Source organism: Lottia gigantea (genome assembly GCF_000327385.1).
Source record: "Lottia gigantea unplaced genomic scaffold LOTGIsca_19, whole genome shotgun sequence".
NCBI classification, from domain to species: Eukaryota; Metazoa; Mollusca; class Gastropoda; family Lottiidae; genus Lottia; species Lottia gigantea.
The window spans coordinates 766,898-779,853 of record NW_008708358.1 but is presented as its reverse complement, the minus strand read 5'-3'; the positions used below and the strand labels follow the sequence as shown (position 1 = coordinate 779,853).

The 12,956-nt window shown below is 33.9% G+C and overlaps 1 protein-coding gene across 1 annotated transcript; it reads left to right on the top strand.

The window, feature by feature from the left end:
* Positions 1-1,166: 1,166 nt before the first annotated feature.
* Positions 1,167-5,142, top strand: LOTGIDRAFT_159044 (hypothetical protein; the record flags this gene model as incomplete). The annotated part of the gene is made up of 3 exons (XM_009052706.1): positions 1,167-1,617; positions 3,707-3,738; positions 5,026-5,142. The coding sequence occupies 3 exons, from the start codon at positions 1,167-1,169 to the stop codon at positions 5,140-5,142; spliced, it is 600 nt and encodes a 199-aa protein (XP_009050954.1).
* Positions 5,143-12,956: the final 7,814 nt, after the last annotated feature.

The window sequence follows — 12,956 nt, the reverse complement described above, 5'->3', positions numbered from 1 at the left end:
AGACAGCAACACGTTCAATATGAGAGGAAATCTAAGGAGGAATAGACTGATTATTGATAAAGTGTATTGAGTGAATTGACTGCTGGAGTTTTATTAGCAGATTAGACTAATTGTGATCAGTTTGTAGTAGAATAAGTCAGGCTTTCAGGAACTTACAGGAACACTGGTATAGACATTACATTGATTATTATTAATACGGTGTTCAATAGACACACTATTAGAAATACTAATCAATTCCATACAAACACTTGGTTTTGTTTATAAAATATTAGTTATAAGTTTAAGTCTTCTAGATTTATCTATTAGTGAGTGCATACTAAACATTTGACTTCAGAAAATAGATCACCATTCAATAACGTTTATTTCAGGAAATGCAGTTATATTATTACTTGTGAAATAAAACAAAGTTTGAAAACACCAATTCGTTATACGTGCTATCATATATAATTAAAAATAGCACTTTAACAGAAAAACTGAAATATAACTTTCGGAATCATCAATAGTGTTGGATTTTAAAAAAAAAGTTTCTCTCGGGTCAGCAGAGGGATTGCTTTGAGTGTTAATCCTGATAAACGTTTTGCTGATTCATTAAATTAATTTACTAACATCAACTATCACCTCATTGAAGGTTCTGGCGACAGATAAAGGGGTGTGAAAATTTAATTTCAGCAGATGTGAATCTGTTCGGAGCAATCTGTAAGAAGACAGTAAGTGTTGGAGAGAAAGTAGCCGAGATCGATTGTTAAGTAAAGGTATCGGTTTACCGAGTACAGAATTTCTCAATAATAGATATTGATGAATATAGACAAAGTATGCCATCATGTGACTCAATAAAAGGATGTTCTGGGATTTGTCGAAACAGACGGTAATATTATGTTTGGGGTGACAGGAAAAATCTGTTTGGACTTCTATGGAACAGTAGACAATTTTACGAAACACTTGAACACTGTGGAACAGATAGTAGTCTCTTCGAAATGTTTCTGGTGTAGGTGTCAGGGTGTGTTTTGACACCATTGGAATACTTCTGATTATCCAAAGAAAAGTTTTCTCTGTATATGTAAAGTTAACTTTTTTGATCTTTCAAAGGTGCTGATAACTCTCATGCAGTAAACATTTTAAACAAATATTTCGAGTTGTTTTGAAAATTTGAGAATATATCTGTAAAAATGGAAGTGTCGTCTGCACCACATTCGAGATCTTGTTCGTTTAAAACTAGGAACAGACCAAGCGATCTTCAGATTAGAAAATCTCGACAAAGGACCAACAGTGTGCCAAATTGTCAGTTGTTTCTGAAATTACCAGAGGATGGTTTCAAAAACATACCAAAGGCCCAATTGTGTCGAGTTCGCTCTTTTAAAACCACTTCCAAACATTTAATCAATCGTGGAGATTCTTTTAAAAATCGAAGTACAAACAGTTTAATGTCCAGTGGCAGTGCTGTTACAGAACCTGACAAAAAACTACGAACATTAAGTGTTACATCAGATGACAGTCAAGGTGGTTCGTCAGCACCTTCCTATTTTAAAGTAGCTATATTAGGCAGTAATGGTGTGGGGAAGTCGACCTTGTTAAGGCAGTTTATGACATCAGAATGTATGGGTTATAACGCCTCTTCTCGTAAGTCTTTATACTTCTTTCTCTATGTATGAATTCTCATAAATAATACCGGTGTTATACATTATGAAGAAAAGATTGCCTGTAGAATATAGTCGCCAGCGATATGAGGTTGATCAGATACGGCTATCTGATGTTTTCCGCTATTGAAATGACTACTACGTTTGAGATTCACTGAAAGGTTTCACGCTCATGCATACGATATACCTAATGCAACTTGTCGACTTGTTATGTCAACATGCATCCCGTTCTAATTGTTTATGTAGCTTACATTGGTCAATAGTATAACATATACTGTGTGTTGTTACATCATAGAGTTTTCCAATTTGAATTGGTTTAGAATCATTTTCATTGACAATCTAGCTAAACCTCTCTATAGTGTGCATATATTACACCGATATAAATTCAGCAAACTCTTTCTGGTGCTTCATATATATCACGAAGAATATCAGCAAAGATGACTAAAATCGACTGTCATTAATCTCTCTTCATTTCTATATATTAAATAGTATAGCTTAACATACGTAGATAGGAAGTGCCTTTAGGTGGTTTATTGAAATCGACGTGTATTCATGTATTATGACGAACCGTTTTCCTGATTTCTGTCCCAGCATATAAAGAACCCACTGAGAAAGTAACATTTCGCAATTCATTTTCTTTGATTTCTCATAATAAGCAAACTGGAATTCAATTCTGATATTCTATGGAATAATCACAAATCGATACAGTTTTATATACCTATTACAGCCGGTTAATTTAACCGAATTATTAGGCATGAGATCGTATTACTGTTATTTACCATGTACTGAGTTTTGATTACATAATATTAATAGGCCGATGACTCTGTTGGTACAAGAACAAGGCTGTCTCATTAGCTTTAACCCCTAACGTCAATGTCCTCAGACCTAAGCTCAATAAAGATAAGTACTGTGACTTGGTTTTCAAGTAATTGCAGTTGCTTGTAGTCGAGCAGTTCTGGATACGAGTGAAACGCTCGAATGATGACTGCAGCCATACCCACAATTTCGAGAATCGATGTAACATGATTCCTGTCATTTGCAAAGGACTTTAATACGAAGTGCGGCACTTTAGACATTGGAAGGGCCTTGAATAATGAGTAGGTTGTATCCTTTGTTTCGTCAAAAATTAAGCCCAATTAAAGTACTTCAATACAGCCACCCTCGTGTAACGTTTGAATGATTTTTCTGTCTTCGCCTCAATTATTCTCTGAGCCGATATCTTTTTACTTATTCTGTTGAACATCGCCGCTAATCAACTAATTGAAATGTTCTAATGGGATTAATCTATCACATTAAGCTTGAAATCCATATGTGTTAGGAATCGATATAGCAAATGCTTTGAAAGAATTGGTGTATAAATAGGCTATTTGTTGACAAGGTTTACGTTCAATTTTTCTGATTTACATGTTACAAAATGTCAGGGTTAATACAAATTGAATTTAATGGTAATTTACCAAATAAAGTGGTCCATGTATACGACAAGAAACAAACAACCATGCTGATTTGTTTGGTCAGCCATAAATTGATCTGATTGTATCTCATGATGATGACCTAGATAGTAGTGGCGGATGTCGCGCTCGAAACAGACCAGGCTTACTTTTTCGAAACACTTCTCTTTGGAAGAGTCCACTACTATACAACTTTTACTCCCGATTTTTGCCATTCTTTGGGTGGGATTTTGATTAACAGAATGGTCTTGATTGTATGGCTTTATTGTTACAACGATAACAACATAGATTAACATGGGTCCTTTTTATCAGCTAGTTCTTGGCTAAACCGCTTGGCATATATATTTCCCGAATTATCCGCACCTATTCAAAGCAGGGTCTACAGGAAGTAATGAAAAAAGACGACTTATTCACCAGACTACCACACGCCGAAGAGAATTGAGAGGAGTGGAAGACATTTTGTTTTACTCTTACACATTTAATGGTACTGTAATATACATCTTTCAGGAACTGTATATTTCAAAATGTACGGCATCAGCATATTGTCTGCAAGTTTACTCATTTGTTCTTTTAATACCAGAAGTCTCTTTACCAATCAATGATAGAAAATTATTTACTATATAGCCTCGTATGTTTTAAAAGTAATTTCGCCTCAGGTAAGTGATTTGAGATGGAGACAGAGAAAAAGAGATAATGAGTAAATATAATTAGGTCATCTGGTAGACAGTTTTAATAATATATCTTAAATAGATTTCATTCTATCATCACTGCCAATCTTCCATCAAAATTCCCTTAACCTAATTTAGCAGATCTTCATGCCTCATGTCGTATCTGGTTGATGCGGCAATGTCAAGTGATGATAATAAGTGAGTTATTGTATCCAGTAATGTCATAAGAAAGACTGGAACTGTCATATATCATTCTGGGATAAACTCTATTAATCGTACTGAAAACATATTTAGGTCACAGATTTCCTGCCACGGAGCGATTATTTCTCACTCTCAACATGGGCAATATTTTTGATTTCCCGAAAAATGTGCAATCGACAGACTGTAATGATGATTACGTTAGAATGCACATGTCCGACATAATGTCATATTGTAATATCATAAAATTCATACTGATATCAGACTCCTCCTGATTTAGATCAATTGAATCCCAAATTGATCCGGTCGAGTTTATTAATGCATTTTGTAATCAGTTGTTTCCCGTGAATAATTCTCTCTGACGTATTTGTCTAGTACATATATTCACACAGAGTTCACTCCCTTGACAATATTGAAATGGTTCCACTCATCATTTGATTGCGTCAGGGTTAGACAGCCAGTTCCCAACCAAATCTTGGCAACCATAGTTTCATACGAAACTTCGCATCTTGCTTAGCTCCGTATAGTCGCAGAACTAGTAATATCTCCGATAGGTAGAATTTCTCTGTTGATCAGGATGCCATAGTTTATTCAGTCATATTGTCAAAATTATCTTCGTCAATATTTTAATATACGCTGATGATTGTACTAATTGCCATAGACAAATTAAATCAAATGTATCAAATTTTACTCGTTAAAATTATCTTTCTATGTTCATGGCCTATAGGGAATGTAGGATAACAACCTAGTCATACTGACGTGTATTTAATGGTGCAATTTTTAATGTCAGAAAATTGAGTTATTATTGCCTTTAATTCTCTTAAATCATAATTGACTGAAGAAATCTGTACCTAATGGTATCTATAGAATCTCGTAAAGAATTTTATTTACAGAATGTTTCAATATAATTGTTTACTGTGATTATTTCTATAATTAAAGATGGCATACATTTGGAACGATTGTAGTTTTTCTGTGAAAAAAAACTCTTTATGAAAATGTGTATAATTTTATATTAGATATTAAATGTTCTGTAAAGAAATCTCATAATATATAATCGCCTTTTTCTTCATTATATAGTTGTTAACCAGACTAATAACAATAAAACCAGAACTAACGATCCAAACTCAGATGTTAGGTGCCAAGAAGAATATGCATAAGAATCAGCCTGGCGCCACACCTGCCATTGCTGCTTAACAGTTATAGTAATATCATTGAGTAGAGTTCGTGCTGATATTACAAACTATGAATTGAACAATAATCCATAGAGTAGCGAAAAATAAGCCATCGTTGCTATCTACAGGAACAATGATAAGGTTCTTTCTAAGATTCTGATAATTTCTTCTTTGTAACACAATTATATGGTAGAGCCATAGGCATCTAATGACTTTCTACATTTATTGGTAGCATCTGCTATTTAGTATAAAAATTGAATTACTGTTTTAAATAGAGTATTGTTTATACTTATATACAGAAAAAATATGTTTTCTCAGACTTTTACAGTAGATGATGGTACTCTACTTGATCAAGAAATTGATTATTCGTCCACAGTGCGCCCGGCCTGTAACAACAAATAGAGGCTATGGTGCTATTGGCTGCGAACCGAAATGATCTCTCTACGGTTCTTGCAAATTCCCCCACATGTTCTAGTCTTCGGTTAATGAAGAAGCAGAAAAATAACATTCAATGAAACGTCCTGTTGTTAATTTGCTGACAGACCTCCATGATTTGAATATGTAGATCAAATAACACCTTCCAAGAACTATTATATATTTTCTACACTAAATATCAGGTCCTATGGTCAAAATGAAATGTTGAACGGGCACTGGCCAGATCAAGGTGGTGAGGGAATATATAGAGCTAATTTTCGGACAGCTGTTGTTTTTCTGGAATAATGTATCAAAAATTACCAACATCAAAATCTGAACAAACACAGATAATTGATTTTGTTGAAGGTAAAAGGTATATATATGTAGTCTTTTTAATAAGCCTAGTCATCCGTAGAACTTATCCGAATTCAGGTTCCTTACGATTTGGACTCTATTTTAGCCACCATCTGTAGAACTTTTCCAATTTCAAAGTCTATACTTCTGTGGTACACGATTTTTTAAATTAACAAGAACCGGAAGTAGGATTTAAATTTTGAAAATGGTATGGATATTTGAAATTAAGCTCTTGATCAAGGTAATATTTAGACGACTTTATCCGTTTCAAGATTGCTCGATTTAAATTCCTAGATTTCAAGAATACATTTTTAACTCGATTCTGAGACGGAAGCTTTTTTGACCCGAAGCAGTTCATTCTTGTCAAACCATTCATATAAGATGACATGTATATTCGAATACACTTAATTGTGACATGTGAGATTTGGAAGAAATTTCTCTGACGTATCGAAATCTTGCCTTAAACTATTATAATCCTATTTTTATTGGAGAAATTGTAAAGGTTAAACTATGTTATTAGGGAAAATGAAGAAAAAAATTAGATAGTCTGGGATTTTTTAAAAAATTCATGTTAATTGCCAATATATACTTGATAAATATCTTGGAAATGTAGACAGTAGAAATAGAAATTAAATAAATCCTGAAAGAAGCACGAACATTGCTCTTTCTGTATTCGTAAGAGCAATCATTTTAGGTCCATTTGAAATAATCGTGTTCAACACGCAGATCCACAACTACTTCCAAAATAACTTATGAGGGTTTCTATCTTCTATTTTCGTTTAAGGATTCTCTTTGTGAAACTTAAGGAGCATTGTCGTAGTAGTATGAATTTAATCATGCGCATCTAATTTCTACAAAATTTAGACGGCTGATCAGAAGTCGTAAACCACTCTTTGAAATATCACTGACTCCTATCAACCACAGCACAACCAACTGACGGCTACTCATCAGTCGTCGATGCGTTACGACAAAATCCAGCGAATAACCAGATTCTCGCTGATGCCACCAGTTAAGATTAGCAATGGTTGAAATTCCAATCGCTCTCAAATTTTTTAACACCAAGTTTCATAACTCATTCTATCGGTAATTATGTTTGCGAATCACCTGACGTCCAATGTTGTACGTTTGTGGAACTTTCATATAAATCTCTTTTAAGGGCATCATTACGTGTATATGCTAATTGATTTACACATTTGTAAACATTGTTTTTTAAAGAATGAGGAATGTCTGCAATACTCTATAAAGAAAAATTGAAACGTGTATTTAATTATGTTTATGGTGTGTTTGAACCTCGTAAAGAATGTTATTTAACAGAATGTTTCAATATAATTGTTTATATTTAACCGTGATTTATTACTTCAGATATAAAAATAGTAAAAATCTAATTTCTTGTAATCAGTTTAGAATCGATTGTTTAGTTAGCTGCTAGAGCATCTCATTTATTACAAGAAATAATGTTAAACTGTCTCGTTATGGTATTGTCTTGTGAATTGCAAGATAAACTGTTTCTCTGTTTCCAATAAAAGATGCTCCCCCTTAAGATGTGTTGTTTTCGTCACGTTAATTCTCGTTTCCTTGACGTTTCATTTCTTCTGTAACAAACTTACATGCAATTTAATTGATTATTCGGAGAGATAGAGTATTCTTGAGACTTTTATTGAAAATAAGTAATTTGTGTAACTATGCCAGTTTTTCTTCTCCCAAAACAGCAATAATTTAAAATACATCAAGCGAATGCATTTTGTTTCTCGCCATTATCGTCGTGAACTGAGTTTGCTTGTCTCAATAGATTTAAGTTCCAGAATTATTACAACAATATTCTAATCTACTGGTGGGAACCAAAAGTTGAAGTTAAGGGTGTTCCTATCAACTACGCATCCATGGAGCATTGAAAAATATGTGTCGGAACAATGTCACTTACAATCTTTCCATTATCATTTCACCAATATTCCAATATTGGAAAAATTTAAGCGGAACGCATCTGGTGCTGCATAACTGATACCAACTGTTAACAACACATCCATGAGCTAGTGATGTGTAGGCTCGGAACGATGCTATTTAAAATCTGGCGTAACTGATAAGAATAACACTCAATTAAAATACTGTATAAAAAAGATCAGATAACAATTTAGAGTTGATCTGGTGTAAGAATGAGTGGGCAGACAAAAATGTAATAGATCTAAAGTTGTATATCTTATTGTTAACACCTTACACCTACTGAAAACAGTGGAGTTTCTATGAATCATAAGGTCTGGGGGTAGACGCAGGGTTACGAAATTGCCAGGAGGTCTCAAAAGGCAATTCTTTCCGGATGTAAATCATATGAAACAAGATGGACTCACTCCGGTAATTCATCTGTCGTCTATTTCCAAGTTTAATCTCGAAATTCAACATCCTTTAACTTTTTTCAGAAATCTCGCTGAAAACTTAGTTTCTGGACAAAAATTCAACATAAAATGACCAAAAATCTTGAACTTGCCCAACTTTTTTTTAGAATTATCCTCCCGCATGAAAATGTCTCATCAGCTCACTTAATCTGAAAGAAAATGTAATTCCAGACATCAATTTCCAGGTCAAATCTAGGTAAAATATTTGTCAAAAACCGCAAAATGGAGGGAGAAAGAGGATTTCTAACAATAATACAATCATTAGCCTAAACTGGTTAGCATAAAATGTTTTACTGGAGTCGGTCCAGATAGTGGGGTGGTGATGGAAATGCCGAGAAATCTTCTTTTCTATTGTTTCCAAAAATATTAGTTGATAATACATTGATCAAATGAGGAGGTATATCAATCTTATATGAAGACGTATTTTATAATGTCAAGTGGTATCAGGTGTCTAGAAGATAAGCATGCACTGCCTGGTCCCACGCCCGCCGTTGCTACACACACATCTAATGATTGGATGTTTAGTTTGAATTTTTGAATTAATGTGGTACAAAAAGGTTCTTTTGAATATGTCGCATGTTTTCGTCGTTGTCATACCCCCAGAGTATTCCAAATATCAGATAAGATTACAGAAAGGAAATCATTAGCAGAGATAAATGCAATAGTTTTCCTTGTGGACGTCTGAATGTTAATGAACAGAATCAACGGGAGCCAGATTTTACAGTTCACGTCTGTTTTATCTAGGTTAGATTTTGAAAAGCTGTTCTTAGTCTTTCAGTGTATTGCAAATTGGAGTAGATTTGTACTGGAATATCAAATAGCAAACCTATTTTAAAGAGACATGTACGACTGTACATATACAAATGTATGAAATGGGTCCATTCGAACATCCATAATGTTACTTGCCAAGTAGTGATGGTCAACTTATTCAATCTTAAAGTATTGTTTGACTAGAATTGAAACATATTATTTCGATAATGGACAATTCAAACAACGATTTAGTTCGCCTTGTTTGCTACTCTGACTATTCGCTATAAATAGGGCTATTTATAGTAACGCCTAGTCAGCCAATATCAGCCTGTATTAATTTCCTGTTATAACATTCAGATTATTAGTTTCAAGTTTATAACAGTAATAATAATTAGACAACTATGGTTATTTATTACCCCCAGCTAGCACAAATATGTTGTTAAATAGACCTGTAAATCGATCTAAATGGAAGTATCAATCTCCCTGCCATAATCATAGTTCGCGATGCTTCGACCAATTTCTGGTTAGCGAAGTCTTATTTAAGATCCACTTGAAGATTTCGTACCAGCACCCATCGCTAAAACAACTAAAAACTCAATATGCAGTTTGCAGCTTTCGATCGATTTCACCATCAAATTTATTTTATGAATCATTATACACTTGGGTTCAGCTAAATAGATTTCAACTTCTAACGATTTAAGACAGAAAGGAACAATTACATTTTACACGGATAACAACTTTGGTATACAATTTCTAAACAAGCTGGTCCTTAGCCAAAACTCTTGGCATTGATACGGACCCATTTACAGCTGGGTCGACAGAAATGGTTGTGGTATATTTCAATTAAAGCTATGCTATCTCGGCGTAAATTCCTTTTTGCATTATATTTTGTAAGGGGGGTTAAGTCTTGATGTATACCTCGTAACGTCAGTAGGATGCTTTCAGTTTATCGTCGACATGATCTTCGGCAATATCATCAAAGCACCCATTTGTTCATTCAATAACATCCAGCATTCTCAGGTTATAGTATCCTGAAGTGAATGCAATTAATAACAGTCTTTTCTGTAATTGGAATTTGTTATTCTTGTTTATTACTGAATGAGGTTTAATACATATTAGTACTGACACGGGTTGGACAGATATTGAGCTTGCATTTGGTTGTGTTTGTCAAAGATCACGCGACAGTTTTCTGTTAAATTGAGTAATTCTTGTTTATTTCCGACTAAAAAAGTAATCGTCCCTTGCCAGTATTGCAAGTTGAATAAGTGAATATGCTCGAATAGGACTTCATACCAAGGTGTCGTCTGCCATTTGGCTGCTAATCGAACCCCTTTTGACTTTTGACACACGGTTAGTGTTAATTTTCATTCAGATCGGAGAAATAAACACATCATTCACGCCACGTTAAGGTAGACTGAATCACCGAAGAACGTAATGATCAGTGAATATTTGCTGTAAGGTTGAATGATCACTGACCAGTTTGGGATGTTTAGGGGATATACAGCTAATTTCCGAACAGCTGTTGTTTTCACGAAATGTTCCGATACAAATTGCCACTATCGGCACAATAACGACTGTGGGGGGTCGTCTAACTCTGTTTGACTTACAACTGGAAATTGTTTTTTTGTGAGCTCGTTATCAGATCATATATTGCACTTGATATCATGAGATTGGATATCACGAAGACAATACAACAGACAGTTCCCCGATCGGCGTTCGTGAGTTTCAGTGAACAATCACACTCAAAGGTGTTTTTCTGTCAGTTTTGTCTCTGCCTTGGTAATATTGCTTTGGTGAGAACTCGTAAAGTCATAGCCTTCTGCTTTACGATGATGCAGAATCTATTTTGACATAATTTAGGCGAAGGAATACGCTACTCCCCATTGTGTCTAATGAGCAAGGCAAGGTTTTGCAAGTATTCAATATTTCGATGCTGTACATATACTATATCCTAACAATTATACAGGGCCTTTTTGTCCTATTATGAGCTACCTCGACCTAAATTTTGATCGATCCGGAACTGGCGAACAAATATATATAAGGAATTATAAATAATTTCATGACATGATTTATTTGATTATTTTACTTAACGTTGATCAACAATGAATGACAAATGAAAAGCAAAAACCTTCTGATGGATACAATTTCCTTTGTAAATGATATTATTGAATATTCTTTTAGATTATATTCTTAAATCCTTTTTATACATGAAGAGCAGTATGTCAAAACAACCGCGCACCGTGACATATCTTCAACTATTTTCTTATAAATTCACGAATGCACTTAAATACGACATCTCAATGTTTGGAGAAAATGTCCTCGTTTATCAAAAACGAGAAAGAATCAATAATCGTGTCTATGATGGGAAAACTGATAATGTTCAACTCTTGTTTGACTGAAAAAAAGCTGAGATATGACACGACCTACGAAGATAGTTTTAAAAGATTTGTTATTATAATAGGATAGATTTTTTGCCATTTTATTTCTAAGAAATGGCTTTGTTCAAGAAGGAATGCAATCAATCTGGATGCGTAAAAAATTAGGTCTATTTTATTGTAGCTCTTGTAGCCAGAAGCACTAGAAGATAGTTATCCACTAGAATTTGCAATTGAAATAAAGTGTGATTAAAGCAGCTCGAATGAAACAGTCAGTGCCATTTAAAGAGCAATCTTTCTACATACACATACTGTTCCCGTGATGTTTTAAGGTGTGGTTTATCGATACAGCTGTTAGTAGAATAAACGAGATACGGGTTCGGGCACAATTCGCTTCTTCAATGTTCAACCATATCGAAGCCTTTCAGTACACACTGTAGCTCTACCATTTGAATATTGATTAAAAAAGAGCAATAAGTCTCACCCACAACCACCGATATACAACACATCGTCCAGTGTACTTTAAAAGGTGCAAACTTTTCATATCAAAACCCATCTCAGATTGTATTCAACATGGAAATAGTTATCTAATAATTAATAGTGCTGCGTCATACTGCGTTTTAGACTTACTTCCTGGTTTATAATGAAACATGAAGAAATAAATATCAATATAACCCAATTCCTTTCTATTATATGAAATGAATCTATTGTTATTATCTAAACGTTATCAGACATACAGGATGGTATGGAACTAAGTTAATAGGTATAGTATTCAGACCCCGGAAACATAAATAACAATAATTTGTTATAACTGATTACTGTTTGATTACATAAATGTTTTTATTCCGGCTTTTGATTGAAAATCGATGTCAATTTGGAATTTTTTTCTGGAAAGAACTGTTTTCAGGCTGTTCTTAACTAGATCAACGATATAACTTGGCTTGATATTGTAACTGACTGGGTTTTATCATACCAAGTGTTCGTACTACGTGTATTACACTTTATTACATTAGAAAGATCAATGATATTTCAGACAATAAATGTAAACAATATATTGATGTAATAAAACAGTAATCTTTTGTAATATGTAATTACAATGGTGACTATATGATATAAGCACTTTTATATCTTTCTAGCACAAAGAATCGAACATAAAAAATGCATAAAATGACTCTGGCATTATTTACCTCAATAGTTATTCGTCTATAACGTGTTCTGCCTAAACCAACCTAGTTTGGCACTCAAGAACTCACCCGTTCCTAGCTACTGTGTCTTTTTCACATCTGTTTATCCTTGGTCTAGCTTACCACGATACAGAAGATCTTAGTTTTGCACGAATTATTTTCTAGTCAAGTTTATGTCCTTATTTTTTTTTTTTTAAAAATAAATAAACAAATATTACCTCGTACCGCTTAAATATCATTTTAGATTGCTCTAGCCGACTAAATCGTGCGGTCACAGCGTCTTTCAATTTAATTTAATCTAAATGTTCCTCAACTGTGTTCAGAATTTCAGTTATTTTCAATCCATTTTCTTCAGGTTGTATTAAAGAGGAA